This window comes from Anomaloglossus baeobatrachus, chromosome 7, assembly GCF_048569485.1.
Source record: "Anomaloglossus baeobatrachus isolate aAnoBae1 chromosome 7, aAnoBae1.hap1, whole genome shotgun sequence".
In the NCBI taxonomy this organism is placed as follows: Eukaryota; Metazoa; Chordata; class Amphibia; order Anura; family Aromobatidae; genus Anomaloglossus; species Anomaloglossus baeobatrachus.
Window position 1 is genome coordinate 45,636,819 of NC_134359.1, and position 25,397 is coordinate 45,662,215.

The 25,397-nt window shown below is 43.8% G+C and overlaps 1 protein-coding gene across 1 annotated transcript in view; it reads right to left on the minus strand.

Moving 5' to 3' along the window:
- The window catches only part of LOC142245858 (prolyl endopeptidase FAP-like), a 164,861-nt gene that overhangs the window by 11,152 nt on the left and 128,312 nt on the right, over window positions 1-25,397 (minus strand). The window contains exon 21 of the mRNA XM_075318841.1: window positions 14,195-14,249. Coding sequence (XP_075174956.1) covers window positions 14,195-14,249 — 55 coding nt within the window. The remainder of the gene's footprint in view (window positions 1-14,194; window positions 14,250-25,397) is intronic.

Sequence of the window (25,397 nt, forward strand, 5' to 3'; positions counted from 1 at the left end):
AAAAATATTATCCAGATGGACAAAAAAGCAGGAGTAACATATTATACACAAAGTTCCCTATGGATGCTCGGGATCTACAGGTGTGGGCCCTAGACCAAAAATTGTTATTTTAGGTACCTGGAACCAAATATCTCTGTTATTTTCTGTGACAAAGAAAATGAGTACCTGAGCAGCCTCCATCACACACCACCCAGGTCATGTACTGACATAGGCCCAAACAAGAAGAGGACCTGCCAAGACCCAAGACCAGAGCTTAATGCTGAAGAACGAGGCACCAGATGTGAACTATCACTTGCTAATCTAAGCACATTTAGGTACAATTTGTTTTAGTTGGACGAAGTTGTCCCTATAATTATTTTCTTTTTTTGCTTGATTTTTGGATTGTCTTGCACAATATACATAGGCATGAAGTAAACATCCTTATCGTGTTGGCCTTATTTTCTGTATTTAGACTCGACTTTCTCTTCCAAAACTTTTTTTTCTGCATTTTAATCAGTGTTTGCAACTGCTCAATTTCAAAGCAAATTAATTGTTTCTGTTCTATTTTATCTATATGTGTTTTCCTTTTTTATCTGCTTTATGATTAATCTGAACAATCGAAAAATAAAAAGCTAATGCCTCACCAAATTCCTGGAGCTTATAAAGCCACAATTGCCTTGAACAAAGTGCAATGATTTACTACCTCTTCACTGTATGTCATGCAGTAAACCAAGTAAAACATTGTTAATCTCTGAGTGTTACATCAATCTGTATGAGGCCTTTGGCACTGGTTTACGAAAGTACGTCAGCTAAGGGTAGTCCTTTTCTATATTTTAAAAAATGGGGGCTTTTTTTACATTAATGGAAAGCAATATCTCTCACTTCCAATGTTGTTCAAATTGACCAAAAATAATTAAAGGTATTGATTGGCCATTAAGATTTTTGGAGTTTAAAAGATTTGTCCAGAAGTACGCAGCCAATCGTTGGACACAGGGGTGACATGCTTCACTTTTGTAACAAAAAGGAGACAGTTGCACTCTGTAACTCTGTAGTGCTAAGATTGTGGAACAATCTATATGGGAATATAGATGCATTACTGCTATGAAAAACAGGTAAAATTTGAAATACTTAGCACACAAAAATGGCCAGTTTTATGTGAGTCCAACAGCCAACAGCAAGGCAACCTCATTATTGTTGTATCCCTATTAAACTAATGCCTCTCTTTGGGTTAAAAACCCTACAACTTATGGGCGGACAGGAAAATGCAAATGGAGAATTAAAATAGCCTAAGGCTGTAGAGTTACTATGTTTCATGTTTAATTTGCACCTGTTCACATGAGAAAGGTAGTATGTCTTTTTCTTAGATTACAGGGTTATGCCTTCTGATTGAGCACTCCTGCTCTTCAGCCTGAGGCTATTTTAATTCTTTATTTGCAGGTTCCTGTCCGCCCCTAAATTGTAGTTTTTTTAAAGCAAAGGGAGGCATTAGTTTGATAGGGACTCCACAAAAAGAAATCACTTTGCCGTTGGCTGTTGGGCTCACATAAAACTGGCAATTTTTGTGTGCTAAGTGTCCCAATTTTTAAATGTTTTCATAGGAGTAATGCAGGTCTATATTCCCATATCCATAGCACTAAAGAGTGCAACTGTCTCCTTTTTGTTTTCTATGTTTCATGTTCAGTTTGCACCTGTTCTGATTAGAAAGGTAGGATGTGCCATCAGTCTTTTTCCTATCCTTCACTTTTGGGCACCACCCTAGAGGCCAATAACTGTCTAGGTCATTAATGCTACATTGCAAAGATCAATGAGGGACCACAAATGCATTGACAATCTTGGAATTTTTTTTATGTTTGGGTTTTTGGTGTCAGACTTTTCCTTTAATTCTTGGAAATCAATTTCATATCAATATATTCTCTTTAGTATTTGTCATTAAAAATGTGGTTTCTACTCTAAACACCCCACCAATGAAGAGGCTATGACTCACACTTGAGGGGAACTAATCCAAAAAAGGGGATGTTGTGCTCACTGGGACCCCGAAGCCTTTCTATTTCTCTAATTTGCAGAATTAAATATTGATAGTCAACCCTAAGGGGTACTTTGCACGCTGCAACATTGCTAGCCGATGCTTGCGATGCTGAGCGCGATAGTACCCGCCCCTGTCGCACAAATGCGATATCTTGTGATAGCTGCCGTAGCGAACATTATCGCTACGACAACTTCACATGCACTTACCTGCTCTGTGACGTCGCTCTGGCCGGCGACCCGCCTCCTTCCTAAGGGGGCGGGTCGTGCGACGTCACAGCGACGTCACACAGCAGGCGGCCAATAGAAGTGGAGGGGTGGAGATGAGCGGAATGTAAACATCCCACACACCTCCTTCCTTCCGCATTGGCGGTGAAGGCAGGTAAGGAGATGTTCCTTGCTCCTGCGGCTTCACACACAGCGATGTGTGCTGCCGCAGGAACGAGGAACAACATTGTATCTCCTATCGGTGTGACATTATGATAATGTCCGACGCTACACAGATCACCGATTTTCATCGCTGTTGCGATCGTTTATCGGCGCATCTAGGCTTTACACGTTGCGACGTCGTTACTGGCACCGGATGTGCGTCACTTTCTATTTGACCCGGACAATATCGCAGTAGTGATGTCACAGCGTGCAAAGTACCCCAAAGGATTGGCCACCAATATTCAAGTACCTTTAAGACCCCTTATAAAAAGTTACAGTAGGGCTCTAAAGTCTGCAAAGTTTAATTTTCCAAATTTCTGAATATATTCTGAATATATTATATCTATAAAGCAATATCTGTTCAGATCTTCCCTGACTATGTAAAGTAGGATGAAATACAACATAAATAGTGCACATTTTAAACCCTTTACTTTCATTTGCTAATTAAATTGATCCACAAATGATCTACGAAAAATCATTAGGAGTCATATTTTGTGCATCCCTAGAAATTAAAATTTTTGACACGGGCCGTGTGTTCATGTGGAGCACACGTGTGTCTGTGGGCTCTATACAGCAATATGTCCGTTTTTGGCTGGCAGCACGGATGTCACACAGACCACACAATGAGGTGATTTGTGTGACATCAGTGTGACACGTACCGGAGGATACCCATGCATTGAAATTAAATGGAATTTTATACTTACCTGTCTCCAGCGCTGCTGTTGCTTCCGGATCTCGCTCATTATGCCATGAATATTTACTGCACTGATTGTAGACCCGGAAGCAAGTGTGACAGTAGTGCCGGATACAGGTAAGTATACAAGTTCATGCATGACATCCGATTAGCACACGGATAGCACATGAACAGCACTAAAGCCTGCTACACACGCTTCAATATATCTCACAATCCGTCGTTGGGGTCAAGTTGTAAGTGACGCACATCCGGCATCGTTCGTGACGTATTTGCGTGTGACACCTACGTGCGATCAGGATTGAACGCAAAACCGTTGATCGCAAACACATCGTATCTTTGTCTAGAATTGAGCGTTTTGTTGCACGAACCTAGTCAATTGTAACGTGTGACATCCCCCATACGATTTTGGTGTCTGAGGCTATGTGCGCAGGTGTGCGCTCTGCACCGCAGCTTAAAAAAAATCTGCTTCAGAGCGCAGCTGAAAACCTGCGTTCTGAAGCGCCTCACAATGTCTGTCATTCACTAATCTCTGTCAGTCGGTCACTATCTCTGTCCCTCACTCTCTGTCCATGTCAGTCTATCCCCCTCTCTCATATACTCACCGATCCCCGATCCCCGGCGCTGCACGGCGTTCACACTGCTGTTACTGTTTTGAAAAAGCCGGCCGCCCATTAAACAATCTCGTATTCCCTACTTTCCCCGCCCACCGGCGCCTATGATTGGTTACAGTGAGACACGCCCCCACGCTGAGGTGAGAGGAGCGGCGGTGTATTCTGCAGCTCCGGTCACCTCCATGCAGCAGCGCTGGAAGCGACGCAGGAGCATCCTGGATTACGCCGGACATGGAGGGCTTTTTGGGGCTGATTAAAGTGGTTAACCAGGGTATATGTTTGTGTTTTTTATTTCTAATAAAGGATTTTTTTCGGGTGTGTGTGTTTATTTACTGTAATTTACAGATTAATCATGGAAGGTGTCTCATAGACACCTGACATGATTAATCTAGGACTTATTGGCAGCTATGGGCTGCCAATAACTCCTTATTACCCCGATTTGCCAACGCACCAGGGCAAATCGGGAAGAGCCGGGTACAGTCCCAGAACTGTTGCATATAATGTATGCGGCAATTCTGGGCGGCTGTTGGCTGATATTGTTAGGCTGGGGGGCTCCCCATAACGTGGAGCTCCCCATCCTGAGAATACCAGCCTTCAGCCGTATGGCTTTATCTGGCTGGTTTTAAAATTGGGGGGGACCGCACGTCGTTTTTTTTTAATTATTTAATTATTTATTTCACTACACAGTATAGACACGCCCACCGGCTGCTGTGATTGGGTGCAGTGTGACACCTGTCACTCAGCGTGGGGGCGTGTCTCACTGTAACCAATCATAGGCGCCAGTGGGCGGGGAAAGCAGGGAATACGAGATTGTTTAATGGGCGGCCGGCTTTTTCAAAACAGTAAAAGCCGCCAAAGCAGTGTGAATGCCGTGCAGCGCCGGGGATCGGGGATTGGTGAGTATGAGAGAGGGCTGCTAACTTCAGTCACTTAGGAGATTAGCGGTCACCGGTGAGCCCTTCACAGGTGACCGCTAATCAGGGCGCGACACAGACAGAGCCGCAGCATGACAATGAAGTCGGGTGAAGTTATCCCGAGTTCATTCTGATCGTGCGGCTCTGTCTGTGTCTGCTGTCATCTGCCATTCAGCTCTGCTACATGGCTGTCTGTGTCTGCTGTTAGCGGCCATGTAGCAGAGCTGAATGGCAGATGACATAGTAAAAACGCATCCCTACACATTACACACGCTTGGCAAGTCAATAAATAAAAAAAAAAAAAAGGTGCCCAATGCATACGTCACAGAACACATGATCTAAAGGATCGCACACAAAATTGATCAATTTAACATAGACTACTAACGCACGTGTGACAGCAAATGAACGACCTACGTGCAATCTCATAGATCCCGTATGCAACCTGGGCGTGTCACATCACAAATGCGATTGTACAACTAATTGCAACGTGTAAAGTGGGCTTAACACACACAGGGACATGCAAACGGCCATACGGACCTGCACCACAGACTATCACACATGTGTGTTTAATGCACGGATGTGTGAAGGGGCCTTAAAACAATGATCATAAAAAACAGTGCCAAATTTATTTTTCATATCAAAACCACACATTTATGGCTTTACTAAATTCTGCCAAGTATTTTATATATTACAAATTGTAGAGGTTATTGGTATACTTCAGCAAATAGCAGGTTATAATGTTGTAAATGATTTTATATCAGGCTTAAAGCAGTAGGAATAAACTAATTTTCCAGTGCAAGCACTGTCCAAAGTACATTGATAGACTGTGTAAAATGGAATAAATAGGATCATAAAACTGAACTGTCCTGGAGAATTTTATAGTAAGGGAAATCCCCTTTTAGGCACAAAAATAAGATTCTGTATTTTGACGTTGAATTAAACATTTTGCACTCCAGAACTTTGGTGTAAAAGCTTTGAAAAGTTGCAACATTTAGGCGCAACTCAGCGTTGCCTCTAAGTATTGTGACTTTTAGCATTTTCTCGCCAGGTTTTGCCAACGCCAACATAATGGACGTCTATGTCTTCATGAATGAGGAGTGTCGGACTCCAGCATGCCCCTCATCAAGACCGGTGGGAACAACTCCAGTCTTGATGAATCGGGGTCATTGTGTTTGCCATACACCTTAGATAGTGACTAATTCATCCAGCCTCCCCATAAACATTCTCACTCAGCTCGGCACAAGACTAGGAGTAGGAAGGTCTTTGTGACTTTCTCCCAAAAATAAAAGCATCAGGGAAAGTGACTGAATCTTCTCCATTAGAAGGGAAAGAAAATACTCCCATAGGAGGTTCAATGACATCAGGCTGGAGGCACTCACTGGGTGAATTTTCTTTGCTATATTCGGGTGTAAACAAAGAGGCATGTGGGAGAGGGAAAAGGAAGCACGCTGGACTATGGCCATTTCGCACTACTAGGGGCGCTTCTACGGGTCCCATAAAAGCACCTCTAGTGGTGCAAAACGGCCGTAGTCCAGCATGCTTCTTTTTCCCTCCGCCAGATGCTTGTTTGTTAACACCCGGATAAAGCAAAGAAAATTCACCCAGTGAGTGCCTCCAGCCTGCTGTCATTAAAGTTCACTGGATTCTTATACTTGGACGAGAACCACGGGATTTGCAAACTCCTAGAAGCGGAGGAAGACCGGGGATATACAGACATCCAGAGTTCATAGAGGACACCGGTTTGGCTCACTAATGAATAAGAGATCCATGCTGAGGCTGCAGGAGCGGTAAGCAGTGCCCAGTCGTTCACCCTTTATTGGATACTCCTGTAGGAGGTGGTTTGCCGGTCCAGTAAAAAACGAAGATTTGAGTAGCATACATCTAATGTGTACAGCCGGCTTAAGACAAGTGTATGCTGCAAACGTCATATAAAATCACCGCTATGTCTGCGTTATCTTATCGCACTTTCTGCAGAGCACCAGATAATCTCCCAGGACGGTCATTTTTATCTCATTCCTTTCCTAGATATGCTAAATATAAAGCTTAGGGATGTTGAAGTTTGCTTTTCACTTATATTCCACGGAATGCTAAAAGCTAATTGTGTATTGTGAAAGTTATAAAGAGTGACTTTCAATTTGTGTTAAAGCATACCTGAAATTTCACCCAAAACCTGAGTAAAAGCAGAGTTTTGCTGCCCTCATCCACTAGAACAGAGTTCCTCAATCTGTGGCTCTCCAGATGTTGCAAAACTACAACTCTTGTGCCAATCACCTGAAACTGTCAGAGCACGATGGGATTTACGCTTTTGCAAAGAGTTGAAAACCACAAGTTAAGAAACACACCTGTAGTGGATGGATTCAGCAATATCATGTCACCCTGTAGTGCAGCAAGAATTACTTTTGGTGTACATACTAGTCCAATATGTCCAGAAACTGTCTTAATTCTCATCCTATTTAAGTTGCCATCCACTCAATCCAAAATTGGTGATTTTTATTGCCATCGGAATTCTGCCAGCATTATAAGTGCTGAAACCTTTGTTAGCTCTCTGACCTGCATGTATTGAGCACTACCTATGGCCAATAGCTTGCCTGCCTGGAACTGTAACCCTGCCTCTCTGCTAAGGCTGTAAACAAATTGACAAAACAGAGAGCAGGAGCTTAGAGAAAAAAGCAAACCTCCACTTCCTGTAGGGTGATGAAAACCCAACCTCACTTCCTGTAGGGTGATGAAAACCCAACCCCACTTCCTGTAGGGTGATGATGACCCAACTCCACTTCCTGTAGGGTGATAAATACCCAACCCTACTTTCTGAAGGGTGATAAAGACCCAAGCTCACTTCCTGTAAAGTGATGAAGACCCAACCCCACTGCCTGTAGAGAGATGAAGACCCAACCCCACTTCTAGAAGGGTGATGAAAACTCAAGCCCACTTCCTGAAGGGCAATTTAAACCCAACCCCAATTCCTGTACAGTGATGAAGACCCCAATGCCACTTCCTGTAGGGTGATTAAGACCAAACCCCCACTTCTTGTAGAGTGATGAAGACCTAACACCACTTCTTGTAGGATGATCAAGACACAACCCCACTTTCTCTAATCCATATTGATTTAACCTATTCCTGCTACATGATGTACTGTTCTGTCATGTAGTGGGTGTATATAAGTGACTCAGGAGCTAAGCTGTCTCCACATAGAACAGATGCCGACTGTGTTACACAGCCAGCAACTTCCACTCAAAACAGTGACTGGATCTAGCTCTGATCGCTGCTCTATAATCTCCTAAATGTAGCAGTCAATCACTTAAAGTGTCATTTAAGACATGATCATGGGGTGCTGCTGAAGGCCTGTCATATATATGGGCATGTGGTTCTTGCTATATGATGCAACTATTAAAGTATATGGAGCAAGCCGTTGAATGATCGCCATAGAAAGTAATCAAAATGGCATATGTGAATAACAAGTCATCACACTGCTCAATCCACAAAAAATAAAGTTATGGGTGTTGAAAAATGGAGGCACAGACCAATTATTTTTTTTTGTAAAGCTCCGAATATTTTTTAGGTCTCTAAACTTAAAACAATAAAACTATACATATTAGATATTGTAATTGTAAGTGAATATGAGAATCATTTTGTAAAGTCATTTTTACTACACAATGAGTGGTAGAAAAATGAAACACATCAACAATGCTGGTATTGTGTTGTTTTTTTTACTACTTCAACACACTTGGAATTTTAAGCATTTTCCAGTTTTTATGGTAAAGTGAATGATGTCATTCTTAAGTCGTCCCGCAATAAGCAAGCCTTCATACGGCTATGTCAATGGAAAAATAAAAAGTTACAGTTCTTGGAAGAAATTAAAGTGCAGGAATAAAGAAAAGGCCGTGACTAAAAGGAGTTTAGGAGAATCTGCCAATTATCCTAACGTGTCTGTGTAAGTAAATCTGTGAATTTCCTGTGAAATCGCAACGCTGGAGACTGGAGACTGTTTTCTGAGAAATTTGCGTTTCTCGGTTATTCCTTCTTCAAAATGTATAACATTTAGAATTAAAGTCAAGCTGGTGCTTTGTAAAACCTTCCTTTCTTTCATTTGTAAATTCCGATTTACTAAATCTTAAAGCAAATTAACAGGACGAGACAAATTGGGAATAAATAGAAAATCTACAAAGTAGGAAATTTTCAAAAAATTTTGACAAGTCGAGTTCTAAGCCAAGAAGCAAAAGCTATGCATGGACTATGTATGGTGTTGTGCCACGTTGCCAAAATAAGAATCCTTTTGCAAATTGTAGATTAAGTTGTTTTTATTTCACAACGCGTTTCGAAGCTGGAACGACATATTATTCAACAGTAAAAAACAATTGTACAAAATGCAAAAGCTGTATCACTTCATTCTTGATCAGTTCTGTTTTGCTCTCCTCAGGAAAACCCATGGCCCCAAATCATCAAGTACTCCAGTCCAAATTTGTGGGAACTGTTGTAGGACCAGTTTGGGTGGACTCAGACTGTAAAAGTCCGGATCCGCACGTTTTCAAAGATTCCCGGATGCCAGGCCCGGCATTCCGGCTTTTTTGATCTGGATCTGGCACTCGAGAAGTTAAAAAAAAAATAAAGAAAATAAGAATGAAGTGAGTGCTTCATACTTACCTAGGCTCCATTGCAGCTGTAAACTGCTATTGCGTGGCTGGACGCTGCTCCGGCAGCCTCCTCTCATCATTGCTCATCTATATGCACTCAGCACTGCTTTCCCCACCCACAGACCAGCCTGACCTCTGTGATTGGTTGCAGTCACATAAGCCCCCAGCCAGTGTGACAACGTCTCACTGCAATCAATCATCGCAGCTCATTCACTCTCTGGAGCGCACAGCGAGTGGTCATGCTCTGTGGCCGCTAGCTGTGACAGAGATGTAGCAGAGCTGGAATCATTATGGGACCTTGTGTGGATTATGTCGGAACTGCAGGGGTGTGTTGCAGTTAATAGAGTGGTGAAAGAGGGTGGTTTCTGTATTTTATTGCAAATAAAGGATTTTTTCGATGTTTGTGTTTATTTACTGTCACTTACAGGTTAGTAACAGGGTTTTATAGACGCCTGTCATCACTAACCTAGGACTTAGTGGCTGCTATGTGCTGCCATTAACTCCTTATTAAAGTGATTGTCATCGCACCAGGGCAATCGTAAAGAGCAAGGTAAAGCTCCGGGATTGTCACATCTAATGATTGTGACAATTCCGGGTAGCTGGAGGCTGATATTTTTAGGCTGGGGGCTCCCAATAACGTGGGTCTCCCGAGCATGAGAATACAGCTCTAGCTGTCAGCTTTATCTTGGCTGGGTATCAAAATTGGGGGGACAGCACGGCGTTTTTTAAAATTATTTATTTAAATAATGATAAAAAAGTTGTATGCGGTTCCTCTTAGGCCGGAGTCACACTTCCAAGGGACTTTCACAAGTCTGGCATCGCATCTCCTGACAGGAGAGGGTCGGCTGCATGTAGGTCTATGCAGCTGCACACTCGTGTCTGGAGAGCATCAGGCGGATACTATGCTAGAGTAAGGGTGATTCTGGCCATCATACAGTGCGCTCACACGAGCTGTATGACTCGCACGAGTCTTGCATCGCATCACCAGGCAGCTGCACATTCTCCTGACAGGAGCGGGTAGGCTGCATGTATTTCTATGCAGCTACACGCTTCTTTCAAGAGAGTGTGTGGCTGCTGGGTGTGACTCGCGCAAGTGTGTGACTCAGATCTTACACTGAAACACAGCCATGATAAAGGCCAACAGCTGACGGCTGCAACCGTGGGCTTTATCTGTGCTGGTATCAGAATACAGGGACCCTACGTTGACTGTTTTATTTATTGATTTTTATACCACGATACTCACCCGCAGACATTTGCACTGCTTTCTCCACCTACCGGCAGTCATGGTGCCTGTGATTGGTTGCAGTCAGCTGACACACTCCCACTCAGGGTGGGGTCACGTCTAACGGTAACCAATTACACGCGCCAGTGGGTGGGGAAAGCAGTGAATATTCAATGAGGGTTAATTGACAGCTTCGGAAGGGAAAGCGTGACCTGGAAGTGTCGCGGGCAGGGAGGATGCCGTCGCTGCTGCGCTCTCGCTAACGCTCGGGTCCAGCGCTGCTGCGGCTGCTGCTCGGTGGCTCGAGTGGTGGGCCAGATCCGGCGACTCGAGCGGCGCTCCTCGCCCGTGAGTGAAAGGGGTGTTTGGTTTGGGGGATTTAGTCTGTGACGCCACCCATGGGACGTGGTGAAGATGGGCACCACCGCTGCTGGTGACGGGGATCCCGGAAGCGATGGTAGGGAGCAGCTGGGATGTTGTTTTTCCCCTCCGTGGGGGTCGGTGGTCCCGATGATGTGACGGGGAGGCAGGGTTGGTGAGGTGCAGGGTTGCAGGGACAGCGCGGTGCGGTGCTGGATGGCACGGGTGTACTCACTCCGTAAGAAATGTACAAAGTCCTTGGTAAACCAAACGGCTGGATGGACGGGTCCTGCAGCCGGCTGCTGTGTCTCTCCCCAGACAGGTGATGGCAGCTGTCTTTCCCTGCACCTTGATGTTCTCGCTTGACTACTATGGATCCCCAACGGTAGTCCGCTCCCCGGTGTATGGGTACCGGAGGAGCCCGTTTGCCTGCAGGCGCTGGCCCTTGGGTCTCTAGCCTTGGGCGGTAGCTGTATACCCTCACGGTGTGGGCTATTGCCTTCAATCGGGACTTTTTCTGTTAGGAAACCCCTGGGGTTTTGGTCACATTCGGATTTGACTATTGTCGGCGGCTCCAAGCCTGGTCGGGGTCCGATGGCCCTGCCTGTGTGTGCTGGCTTCACTTCGCTCCCCGGTCGGTACCGGCGGGCCAACGCCCGACCCCGGTCCTACGGTTCCGCGTTGCTCCACCACTCCTGCAGACGGCCTCCACCGTCTGCCAACCTTGCTGTCAGTGCCTGGGCCACAAACTCAGACACCCAAGTGCTTACTCCTCACTCCTCAAACTCCAACACTTAACTGTCACTTTTCCCGCCTCCAGGCCTGTGAACTCCTCGGTGGGTGGGGACAACCGCTTGGCTCCGCCCCACCTGGTGTGGACATCAGACACTGGAGGGAGGCAACAAGGGTTTTGTGTTTGGCTGGTGTCCCTGTCTAATGGGGGAGGGGGTTTGTTGTTGTGTTATCTGTGACGACCTGGCTAGTCCAGGGTGCCACATTCCCCCTTGGTGAAATGCAGACCGTCCGCGGGCTGCCCATCCATCACCGGTTTTATTTATTTTTTTTTAAAAACTGTAAAAATATAAATAACATGTAAACATTTTCAAACATAAGTATTTTTGTCAGGACACTTAAAAGTTGCACACATAAAACATTTTTAATACTGACGGACGGACGGATGTCTTCCGCTCTCCCACCCAAGCAACCTAGCCCTGATGCTGCCCCTAAGAAGTGGGCAGCACCCCTTGACCCCAGTCCAGGTTCAGGCTGTGACGACCTGGCTAGTCCAGGGCGCCACAAAAGCAGCTTGCCGCCATCATGGAGGTTCGGTGAGTACAGAGCGCACGTTCCTACCTTCTACCAACATTTTTAGTCTCCGAATTCTAGTTCCCATTGACTTATATGGGTACCAGATTCCGGGTTTTTTAAAAAGTTTAGCAGTAACCCGCAGGTCCCGGTTTTCTGCGAGTTCACCCAGCTCTAGGTAAGACCCTTTTCTGTTCCTCCAGACTGTGCCCAATGTATACGATACAGGTTGGTGGAGTTTGGTATAGAAGAAAATGATCGGCCGCAGAGAGCCCCAACCTCAACCCCGTCCAAGACATTTGAACTCATCTAGAACAGATATTATGAGCCCCGACGTTTGCTCCACAAATTCTTTCCATGACCAATGGGCCAAAAATTCCCATAGACACAACCGAAATCTTGTACAAATCCTCCCCAGAAAGAGTAGAAGCTGCTATAGCTGCAAAGGGGGAACCAACTCCATGTTAATGTCTTTGGAGTTAGAGTGGGAGGTTATAAAAGCTCTTGTAGGTGTAATGTGTAGGTGTCCCAATACTTCTGTCCATACAGTGTATCTCTTAACCAGCTGTCACCAATGCATTAGCATAGATCTCATGTCGGCCCTTGCTTCCTGCATGGTCAATAAAGACTGCAAAGCAAATAACATAATGCTATTTGAAAGAATAATAGACGTAGACGCAGTAATATTATAAGCCACTCGGCCACAAACAGTTACAGAAAACCCAGGTCTAAATATGATGCAACCTTGGAAGTGATGACTCACTAGCTAATGGCGGTCCTCCGATTATCACCGCCTGTATCCTCAACAGATAACTCATCTTAGAGTTTAATGGATGGGTTATAAATATCAGATCTCATACCATTGGAAAGTAAAAAATAATTATATTAATGGACATCTCAAACAGGACAGACCCCTTAAAGGAGTATTATTTTTATTAAAGGATTCATATGCTATAACCGCCCCCTTCTGGGATTTCTGCCCATGTGAAAGACAAAGGGACCAAACTATTTTTAGCTTTGTCACTGGCAATTTGTCATGCAGTGTTCAGGTCAATACTCGCGGGGTGCCGCAGCGGTGTCGAACTCTGTTCACATGGCAGAGTCCAACAAGCAACTTGATCTCACCTAACTGCTGAGCTTCAGCCGGGCATCGGCTGAGTCTTTTCCACTGCTTTCCAGTCCTGCAGGAGTTAATTCCTGTGGAATGCCATGTGGCTCCTTGAGACTCAGGTTGCTAATTCCTATCCAGCTGTCTCCTCCCTATTTAAGGTTTGGGAGTCTGTTTGTTGCTGCTGATGATAGCTTCAGCTTATGCTCCTGCGGTTCCGGTCTTTGTGGGTAACCTATTCTTGGTGACCAGTTGTTTGCTGTTTGAGCGGTGTTAACGTTTCCCCGTTGTACGTTTACTTCCTTCCTTATAATTTATTCCTTCTCGCACGTATAGTCTCTCCTTTGTGTACAAGTTTTGTATTTTTCCCCTGTCTGTGGTATTTGTGGGGTTTGCTTCTTCACTCCTGGAGTTGGTGGATAGGTGGTGTTAGATTGGGTCACACTGGAGGTCCAGACCTGTCTACCATCAAACCTACCTCTGGGATAAGGGACAACACAGGGTCCCTAGTTTGAGGGCCAGTTTAAGGGTCCTTGCTCCAGTTACCCCGATACCTCCATTATATAATTACTGGCAACTCTCTACCGACTGCAACTCGCATCGCAACCACTAGGTGGCCACATATAGACACACAAACCATAAACCTCTCCAGACAGAGTATCACAACAAATGCACATTATTTTTCAAAGCTGATTGTCTCAAGATTGAACCAGAAGGAAACGTAAGGAAGGACACATTTGTAGACACAAGTCTCAGTCATTGGGAAATGTTAGCTTATAATAATATTATTTAACATTATTTTTACATGCAACTTTATTAAATATTCAGTTTTGCTGCAAAATAAAGTTTTATACACACTGACTATACTTTTATGTAATACTTAAGTTAAAAGCATGATCATTTGGAAAAATCTACTTACCCATCCCCAAATTGCAATTCGATGCTCATCAATGAATCCCATTTCAATAAATTTTCTAAAACGATAAAAGTACAATAATCAGCCGTGAAAATGTTTATACACAAAATCTCCTCCTAAAGCTCCTAAAGTAAGAAGTGACATTAATTCTGACAATTACAGGGATACAGAAAGTGTCATTACAGACAGTGATAACGAGCTTATATACAGTATGTGCCTATGCTATTATTGTGGCTTGCATTCCATAGGCATAACCAGCATAGAGCAATGAAGGAATAGCTGCAACATTCAGTCAACAGGAATGTATTTTGGGCTATTATTATTATTATTATTATTATTATTATTATTATTATTATTATTATTTATTTATAAAGCACCATTAATTCCATGCTAGAAAGAATTTTTGCTATTGGGTCTGATTACAAATTTTGCACCATTTGGCTTTAACAGGTTCTTTATTCTCTTACACATTGCTAACTGTAGAATGCTTTAACTAAGAATCCATCAGCAAAACTAAATTTTGCAACTGGATAAAAGAGTTACAATCTAATCTCACTGAAGGTTTCACAGTTAACTCATTTCCATGCAAACAAAGAGCCCTTAAAAGTCATATCCTTTAAAAGTATATTTTAGTCCTAATTAGTCATAGATATTTCATAGTATCATAGTATCATAGTTTTTAAGGTTGAAGGGAGACTCTAAGTCCATCTAGTTCAACCCGTAGCCTAACATGTTGATCCAGAGGAAGGCAAAAAAAACCCAATGTGGCAAACAAGTTCCAATGGGGAAAAAATTTCCTTCCTGACTCCACATCCGGCAATCAGACTAGTTCCCTGGATCAACACCCTGTCATAAAATCTAATATACATAACTGGTAATATTAAATTTTTCAAGAAAGGCGTCCAGGCTCTGCTTAAATGTTAGTAGTGAATGACTCATTACAACATCATGCGGCAGAGAGTTCCATAGTCTCACTGCTCGTACAGTAAAGAATCCTCGTCTGTGATTATGATTAAACCTTCTTTCCTCAAGACGTAGCGGATGCCCCCGTGTTCCAGTCGCAGGCCTAGGTGTAAAAAGATCTTTGGAAAGGTCTCTGTACTGTCCCCTCATATATTTATACATTGTGATTAGATCCCCCCTAAGCCTTCGTTTTTCCAAACTAAATAACCCCAAGTTTAATAATCTGTCTTGGTATTGCAGCCCCCCCATTCCTCTAATAATCTTGGTCGCTCTTCTCTGCACCCTCTCCAGTTCAGCTATATCCTTCTTATATATCGGTGACCAGAATTGTACACAGTATATAAGTGCGGTCGCACTAGTGACTTGTACAGAGGTAGAACTATATTTTTTTCATGAACACTTATACCTCTTTTAATACATCCCATTATTTTATTAGCCCTGGCAGCAGCTGCCTGACACTGTCCACTAAAGTGAAGTTTACCATCCACCCATACACCCAAGTCTTTTTCTGTGTCTGTTTTACCCAGTGTTCTACAATTAAGTACATAATCATAAATGTTATTTCCTCTACCCAAGTGCATGACCTTACATTTATCTACATTAAACTTCAATTGCCACTTCTCAGCCCAATCCTCCAATTTACATAAATCTCCCTGTAATATAAAATTATCCTCCTCTGTATTGATTACCCTGCAGAGTTTAGTATCATCTGCAAATATTGAAATTCTACTCCGCATGCCCCCAACAAGGTCATTTATAAATATGTTGAAAAGAAGCGGGCCCAATACTGACCCCTGTGGTACCCCACTATGAACTGAGACCCAGTCCGAGTACGTACCATTAATAACCACCCTTTGTTTCCTATCACTTAGCCAGTTTTTAACCCAGTTACACATATTTTCCCCTATCCCCATTATTCTCATTTTATGTACCAACCTTTTGTGTGGCACCGTATCAAAAGCTTTTGAAAAGTCCATATACACAACATCCACTGCATTTCCCTGGTCCAGGCTTGAACTTACCTCTTCATAGAAGCTGATCAAATTAGTTTGACAGGATCGATCCCTCATAAACCCATGTTGATACTCTGTCATAAGGTTATTTTTCTTGAGATACTCCAGTATAGCATCTCTCAAGAAACCCTCAAGGATTTTACCAACCGTAGAGGTTAAACTTACCGGCCTATAATTTCCCGGCTCAGTTTTTGTCCCCTTTTTGAATATTGGCACCACATTTGCTATGCGCCAGTCCTGCGGTACCGACCCTGTTATTAAGGAATCTGAGAAGATTAAAAATAATGGTCTGTCTATCACAGAACTCAATTCCTGTAGTACTCTGGGGTGTATGCCATCCGGGCCCGGAGATTTGTCAACCTTAGTGATTTCGAGGCGGCGGCGTACTTCCTGCTGGGTTAAGCAGGTAATATTCAAGGGTGAATTTATGGTATCACTGGTCATGTCATCTGCCATGGCATTTTCTTGTATAAAAACCGTAGAAAAAAAGTCATTCAGCAGGTTGGCTTTACCCTCATCCCCTTCCACCATTTCACCAAGACTATTTTTAAGGGGGCCAACACTATCGCTTTTCAGTTTTTTACTGTTTATGTAGTTAAAGAATATTTTAGGATTATTTTTACTTTCTCTCGCAATGAGTCTCTCTGTCTCAAACTTAGCTAACTTAATTTGCTTTTTACATATTTTATTTAATTTTCTATAATTATATAATGCCTCATCACTACCTACCCTCTTTAATTCTTTTAAGGCTTTCTGTTTTTCTTTTATTGCTTCCCTTACAGCTCTATTTAGCCATAGGGGTTTCCTCCTATTTCTAGCATGTTTGTTCCCATAGGGTATATTTTCTGCACAAGCCCTATTCAGGATGCTCATAAAAGTCTCCCATTTGCTTTGTGTACTTTTATTACTTAGTACATCATCCCAGTTTATTGCACTAAGATCATCTCTCAACCGTTTAAAATTTGCTTTCCTGAAGTTTAGTGTCCTTGTAGCCCCTCTACTAGACATCTTACTAAAGAATACATGAAAACTTATTATTTTGTGATCACTATTCCCCAAGTAACCCCCAACTTGTATATTTGATATGCGGTCTGGCCTATTGGTTAGTACAAGGTCTAGTAGTGCTCCCCCTCTTGTGGGGTCCTGTACCATTTGTGAAAGGTAATTATCTTTCATTGTTATCAAAAATCTATTTCCTTTGCTGGAACTGCAAGTTTCTGTTCCCCAATTTATATCAGGATAGTTAAAGTCCCCCATAATAATTACCTCTCCGAGACTCGCTGCTTTATCAATTTGCTTTATGAGGAGATTCTCTACCTCTTCCATAATATTCGGCGTCTTATAACACACCCCTATCAGTATTTTATTATTCATTCTCCCCCCCCTTATCTCCACCCATAGGGACTCTACATTCTCAGTACCCTCACATATGTTGTCACGCAGGATGGGTTTTAAGGATGATTTTACATATAGACACACACCTCCCCCTCGCTTATTTGTACGGTCATTCCTGAATAGGCTATAACCCTGTAAATTAACAGCCCAGTCATAGCTCTCATCCAGCCATGTCTCTGATATCCCCACTATATCATAATTTTCTTCCAACAATATTAATTCTAATTCCTCCACCTTATTTGTGAGGCTTCGGGCATTAGTGTACATGCATGTTACGTATAACTCTGTACCTCTATTCCTGCTTACTGTATTAACTGTCCTAACCCTTCCCCCCGTACCACCCCCAATTTCATTACTTGTGCCCTGGTCACTATCTGCACTACATTCCCCTTCTATAAAGTGAATACCCTCGCCCCCCATTCCTAGTTTAAACACTCCTCCAACCTTCTAGCCATTTTCTGCCCCAGCAGAGCTGCACCTTCCCCATTAAGATGCAGCCCATCCCTAGCATAGAATCTGTAGCCAACTGAAAAGTCGGCCCAATTCTCCAGGAACCCAAAACCCTCTTTCCTACACCAATTCCTGAGCCACCTGTTAACCTCCCTGATCTCTCTTTGCCTCTCTGGTGTGGCTCGTGGCACAGGTAGTATTTCCGAAAATACCACCTTTGAGGTCCATTCTTTAAGCTTACAACCTAATTCCCTGAAATCATCTTTAAGGACCTTCCACCTACCTCTAACTTTGTCATTTGTGCCAATGTGTACAATGACCGCTGGGTCCTCCCCAGCCCCTCCCAGTAATCTGTCAACCCGATCAGCGATGTGCCGAACTCGAGCGCCAGGAAGACAACACACTGTTCGGCGATCCCTGTCTTTGTGACAGATTGCCCTATCTGTCCCCCTAATAATTGAGTCCCCCACTACCAGTACCTGTCTTGCCTGGTATTACATCAATAGCAGATTAGTGGAGGTCCCACACCAGGCACCTACACCAATCAGCTGTTCTTGATGTAAACAGTGAGATGTAAACATTTTGAACATAGCTACCGAGCAAAGCTTTCTTTTGCAATTTTGTGCCCTTTTTTCCCCACACATAGCTTTGATCATTGTGGTCTGAGTTCTATTTTAACTTTATTAGTCCACAGGACTTGTTTCTAGAATGCATCATGCATGTTTAGATGTTCTTTTGCATGCTTCTGATGCTGAATTTTATACTGAGGTTGCAGGAGAGGTTTTCTTCTGATGACTCTTCTATGAAGGACATATTTGTGCAGGGGTCGCTGAACATTAGAACTATGTAACAAAACTCCAAATTCTGCTAAATCTTCCTGAAGGTCTTTTGCAGTCATGCAGGGGTATTGATTTGTCTCTCTAGCAATCCTACAAGCAGCTCCCACAGAAATTTTGCTTGGTCTTCCAGACCTTATCTTGACCTCCACTGATCCTGGTAACTGCCATTTCTTAATTACATTTCGAAGTGAGGAAAGGCCAACTTGAAAATGCTTTGCAATCTTCTTATAGCTTTGTTCTTCTCGGGCGGCATGGTGGCTCAGTGGTTAGCACTGCAGTCTTGCAGCGCTTGGGTCCTGGGTTTGAATCCCACCAAGGACAACATCTGCAAGGAGTTTGTATGTTCTCCCCGTGTTTGCGTGGGTTTCCTCTGGGTTCTCCGGTTTCCTCCCACACTCCAAAGACATATAGATAGGTAATTTAGATTGTGAGCACCAATGGGGACAGTGTTCCTGATGTATGTAAAGCGCTGCGGAATATGTTAGCGCTATATAAAAATAAAGATTTTTTTTATTTTTTTTATTATTATTTCTCCTGCTTTGTGGGCCTCCACCATTTTCATTTTCAGAGTGCTAGGCAGCTGCTTAGAAGAACCCATGGCTGCTGTTTTTTGGCACAGGGTTAAAGGAGGCTAGGTTTTTTTAAAAAAAAACTGTGAAACTTGCATTCCCTGTCCTTTCCTAACGATGATCGTGAACAAGCCATAACCCTAACAGGCTAAATAAGGTCTCAAACCTTGGTCAAGTCAAAGTTATCTGAGCACACAAATCTCCAAGGATGGCCAAACTTTGCATCGGCCCATTTTCCTTTTTGTAATTTTTAAAATATAACAGATGAAATATATATATATATATATATATATATATATATATATATATATTTTTTTTTTTTTTTTGCCTAAAATAAAAAGGAAATGTGTCATTTTTAACTTTATGCCTTTTAGAGATCATTTCATCTTTAGCTTGCTTGACTGTTCACAATAACAATAATTTTGACCAGGGGTGCCCAAACTTTTACATGCCACTGTATCTCCGCTTATCTGTTTAAGACAAGGTTCCCTCAGTTACGTTGCTGGACCATTAGCAAAATACATGCATTCTCTAATTTATGACTTGGTATTGCTCTTTACGTGTATGTGCACTCGGGGTCTTTTAGATGCCGAAGTATCAGCTGAATATTCAAAGCATAAGATGTTTCCGGAAATCGTTGCTGTTCTTCCTGAGGTTTTCTATGGCATCGCTATAGTTGTTTTCTTGGTGGCATCTTTTTTATTTTAATGGCATATACCGTATAACATAGTGAGTGGATTCCGAACCTAAGCCGCCTGAAGAACAGTCAGGTTGCTTTATTTATTTAGCTTTTGAAGACTAAAAAAATGTTGAATATATGTACAGAAAATCTTTTTGATATTGCACTGCATATGTTCATTTTTTCTTAAGGCCGCTTTACACGCTACAATTTATCTGACGATCTGAGTAGCGGTGTGACACGCCCAGATCGTAGTTACGATTTGCCGAGATCGCACATAGGACGTTTATTAGCGGTCACACGTACACATCTCACAAGCGACGCAAAATCGGTCAGCGATATATTGTTTGCCCAAGGCGGTCGTGTGGATGTTGTTCGTCATTGGCAGGGTGTCAAACGTACCAATATGTCTGCTGCGTTGTCAACGATCAACGATTTTCAACCTATTTGCGATAGTTCGGAGTCGTACGTAGGCGTCACATGCAACGACATCGCTAAAGATGACAGAAGTGAGTCACGGAATCCGTGACCCCGACGACATATCGTCGGATAAATCGTAGTGTGTAACGCCACCTTTAGACTTCGTTAAAGGCTTTTTCAGACCCGCCTGGAAAAGACGCGGTATGGACATACCCTAAGGGGGTTTTCGCACTGCATTCATCTCTCCGTTTACTGGTGCCGTCAGGGTTTCCATCTGAATCCCATGCAATGCGGGTTTCGGATGTATGCGCTGATGGGGCCACTGACGATAATGGTGTAGATAGTGTCACCGTGTGCTCTGTTGTGCACCATTTTTGGGCGTATGAGGAGGACACCCAGACGCAGTGTACTATGTCTAGGTGTCCGCCTCCAACAGGCGTATACTCCTGAAAATGGTGCACGGCAGAGCACAGGGTGACTCCATCTGCACCATTATAGTCAGTGGCCCCATCGGCGCATGGGTCCGAAACCTGTTTGCCAAAGGGTTCAGACAGAAGCCCCGATGGGACCACTGAACGGAGAAAGGAACGCAGTGTGAAAGCAGCCTAAGACCTTTGAGTACACTTGATGACAACTCCATGACACACAGATTCCTCTATACACAGCGTTATTAAGTTTCCTTTGAAATGTCATTCGTGTTATAACAACACCTTCCCTATAACACCAGTTTTGGATAAAGTGTAACATTTTTGTTCTTAACATGACACATTGGAGTGTGGATGTACAGATATATCGTATATTAATTACTTTGCTGCAGTGTTTAGTGATGTTGGATAATGTCCGTATTACTTAGTTACTTTGTTATTCTATAATCTTCCCATTCCAGGTCTTTAGTCAGTGATATCTAATAGATTCCATATGTTTAGAAAGAACATCGCATTTTACTTAAAGAATAATCCCGGGACCTGATTGATCTTAACAACCAAGTGATGAAATGTTGGTTACTCTACATAATCTCACAGTTTGCTTAAGAACATTGGAACAGTATCAGAGTCAATAGAGAACAGGGTTGTAGTCCCCGGAGGGACCATTGACACTGCTATGGTAAATCGTAAAAAGTTTGGATTTACTTAAATACACAAAATCTGTTAATAAGGAACAAGACAGATATTTGGATGATTGGTAGCACATGGATAAAACCCATCTTTCCAAATGCAGAGAGCTAAACATTACTGCAGAAATCTGAACATCATAATCCTATTGTTGTATTTGTAAAGTGTTTTGTTAAGAAATTCATTAAATAACCTCTTAGGATATGTATCTCTGTGTCTAAATGTAAGTTTATAGTTTAGAATTAAAGCTAGGAAATTGCTTTTTATACAAGGCAGCATATAGCGAGACTTGAATTGCTGCCGTCCTTTACTTTCTCCCTGTTGTCAGAAAAGATAGAGTGGTTGCTGTCACAGTAAGTATCTAGGTGTTCCCCAGTGATCTGCTTGGATAAGCACCTCAGTGTGTAAGCCCAAGTTTGTATTCTAAAATTAATATAAAATATTAAAAATCAACTGTTTGTTTTAAGGAAACTGAATTGAGAGATTTGAATTACTGTAGCCCTTTACTTCCTCCCTGCTGAGAAAAAAGTAGACAAAGTGTCTAACATGTGCATTAAGCACAACCATCATATTTCCCCAGCCTGCTGATTTCAGTGCCAACTATAGATATTAGTTTTTCTCTAGCCAAGCTGTGTGCTTTCCCTGATTTTGTGTCACACAGAGGTTTTTACAAACTTCACCAACTGTCATGGCAGTGTAGCACCCCTGAGAACCTCAGGGCACTACAGGGAACTGCATCCTCTTGGGGACCTGGAGTGCCAGTGCCAATTCCACCAACAAACATCTAAAATCCTAGTTCTCCTCTCCACACTGGGCATAGAGGGTTAACCACGTAAGGGGATGGTCGCCATGGGAATGAGTCCCTGGGTATAGCCAGTCTGGTGGGAGGGGTCAGTCAGAGAGAAGTCGGGAGCATACAGGAGAGGTGTGCGGACATGCCTGAGCTGGGTCCCCGGGGCACAGGAGAGAGGTCGCCAGGACGGGTACTGAGATACCGCTGGGACCGGAGCATGCACAGGGCACAGGGCCCTAGGTCAAGCACAAGTTTTAGACTGTTTGGCAAATACCTGCACGGTGAGGACACCTTCACTGACGTCATTGAACCAAATAATCCGGGGGCATCAGCAGTAAACTAGGATTGGGTTCGGACACTTACCTCCCCGCTGGGTCCGCACTGCCCGCCGTACGGAGAAGGAGACTGTACCCCAAAAGGGACAGTCGGGGTTCCCAAACGCTCCACGGTATGGGGACTCAATCTACAGAGCCTGCAAGGGACAGAGCAACCTTGGTCATTACATTGGCACTGGTCCTCCTGGGACCGGAACCAGCAATCCCTGGGTCCACAGTGAGTAGAGACTGTTATAGACAACTTGGTGTGGTCTTCATTATTGCCCCATTACATCTCCCAGGCACAGCCCTACAGGGCCTACCATCTCAGCTGCCACTACCACCATCCCTGGGAGTACCCACATTGAGTAGCGGCGGTTCCGCATCCTTAACCGCAACCCGCAGGTGGCATCACATGACAAAAACTCTAATCTCACCTGTAAATACCCCCCATTAACAAAAGGGGCCCAGAGCACGGGACCGGGCATCGGCCACCAGAGTGACAGCCTCGTCTGTTACCGCCCGGGCCCAAGTACCCCCTTCTCTGGGCGCAACAGCAGCTTTCGGATCTGTTCAGACTACAGATTCTGACACTCCACCTGATAACTTTACTGATGTCTGTCATCAGCGCAGGTAGACTCAGGTGTCGACCTGCAGTGTGGTAGTTTATAGGCAGGCTAGCAAAAGTTGATTTCTGCTAGTCTAATTGTTAGTCTCCTTTGCTCACATGTTGTGGGAAAGCCAATCACATTGGCTCCCCTCCTATATATGCTGGCTAGAGCCTTCCTTCTATGCTAGCTATAGTTTATCTTAGCTGGTCTGGTTAAGTTTTGTGATCTAGGCTAACTGGTGGTTGTACTACTTGTTGCTGTGTGCAGATGTGGAATTAACCCCTTGTTGTTTTTGTTTGTTGCTACCTTTCTGCTCTTGCTTTTCTCCTGAGTCTCATTGTTTGTTCCTGAGTATTTGCAGTGTGCCAGAGTTTTGTTTTTTCCCTCTCTGTCTATATCTGTGTTTCCATCTCAGTTCTGCCCCTTCCTTCCCTGGTGTGAGGGGGGAATCAGACTAGTTCTGTTCAGGGGCATAGCTAGGCATGGAACTCAGGCATCTCCACCATTAGGGGTAACCCTGAGGTTAAGGATAGCCTATAGACCCCTAGCGTGAGTGAGGGACAGCATAGGAGCCCCTGTCCCCTGCTTTCCTACAGTTACATTGTGACATTTTGATCCTTAACTTGAAACTTACATTTGTGATCTGATTTGTCTCTGACTATTCCCTTGAATTAACCTCTGTTTCGCATAACCACTGGATCATATACCCAACTGTTATATCAGCATTAACAAAACGAACCATGGATTGTTTGCCCGTTCTCCTGACCATTTTATCCACGGCATGACCCCAGCTCTGCTAGTTAATTTATATCATAAGTTGACTTCTTTTCTATTTTGCTTGGTTCACAATCCACGGAAAATGCTCAAAGAAACGATCACTGGCAAGCAAGAAATACTGAAGTCCTGAGACCAGCTTGACCCTAACCAAATTAATTGGAAGTATGGGTGCCATATTGTTCTAACAGATTGGTTATTTTTTTTAGTATCATACCAACCAGGACATAAGAAATATCTTTCAAGCTCTGAGCGTGTTGGCAGCAGGAGCACAAATTGTTGAACTTAAGCCTGCTTTACACGTTGCAATTTCGCATACGATATCGTATGCGATTTGCAACGCCCCCATCATATGTGTGGCACGTTCAATTTGTTGAACGTGCCGCACAAACGATTAACCCCTGTCACACTTACTTACCTTCCATACGACCTCGATGTGGGCGGCAAACGTCCACTTCCTGGAGTGGGAGGGACGTTCGGCGTCACAGCGACGTCATGCGGCAGCCGGCCAATAGAAGCGGAGGGGCGGAGATGAGCGGCACGTAAACATCCCGCCCACCTCCTTCCTTCCGCATTGTGGGCCGGGAGCCGCAGGACGTAGGTAAGATCTGTTCATCGTTCCCGGGGTCGATGTGTATGCGATGAACGTTTTAACGTTCAATTGCAATCGCACGTACCTGTCACACACTGCAATGTAACTTACGATGCCGGATGTGCGTCACTTACGACGTGACCCCGCCGACACATTGTAAGATACATTGCAGCGTGTAAAGCAGGCTTTAGAAGAGGAAGGATTGATAGAGGAACTGGACGTGAGAAATTTCTGGCACCTCTACCTTTTTCTATAGACACCGGAAGTACACAGTGTGCAAAGCCGGATCGACACAGCTCCAATTTCCGGCACCTCTACCAATCAGTTGTTATCTTTTCCCACAGCTGCTGGAAGAACACAGCGTGCAAAGCCGAATCGGTACAGCTCCAATTTACGGCACATCTACCAATCAGTTGTTAGCTGTTTCCCACAGGTGCTGGAAGTACACAGTGTGCAAAGCTGGACCGGCACACCTCCAATTTCCAGGACCTCTACCAACCAGTTGTTACGTTTTCCCACAGCCACCAGAAGTACACAGTGTATAAAGCCAGATCGGCACAGCTCCAATTTCTGGCACGTCTGCCAATCAGTTATCTTTTCCCACAGCTGCCGGAAGAACACAGTGTGCAAAGCCGGATTGGCACAAGTCCAATTTCTGGCACAAGTCCAATTTCTGGCACAA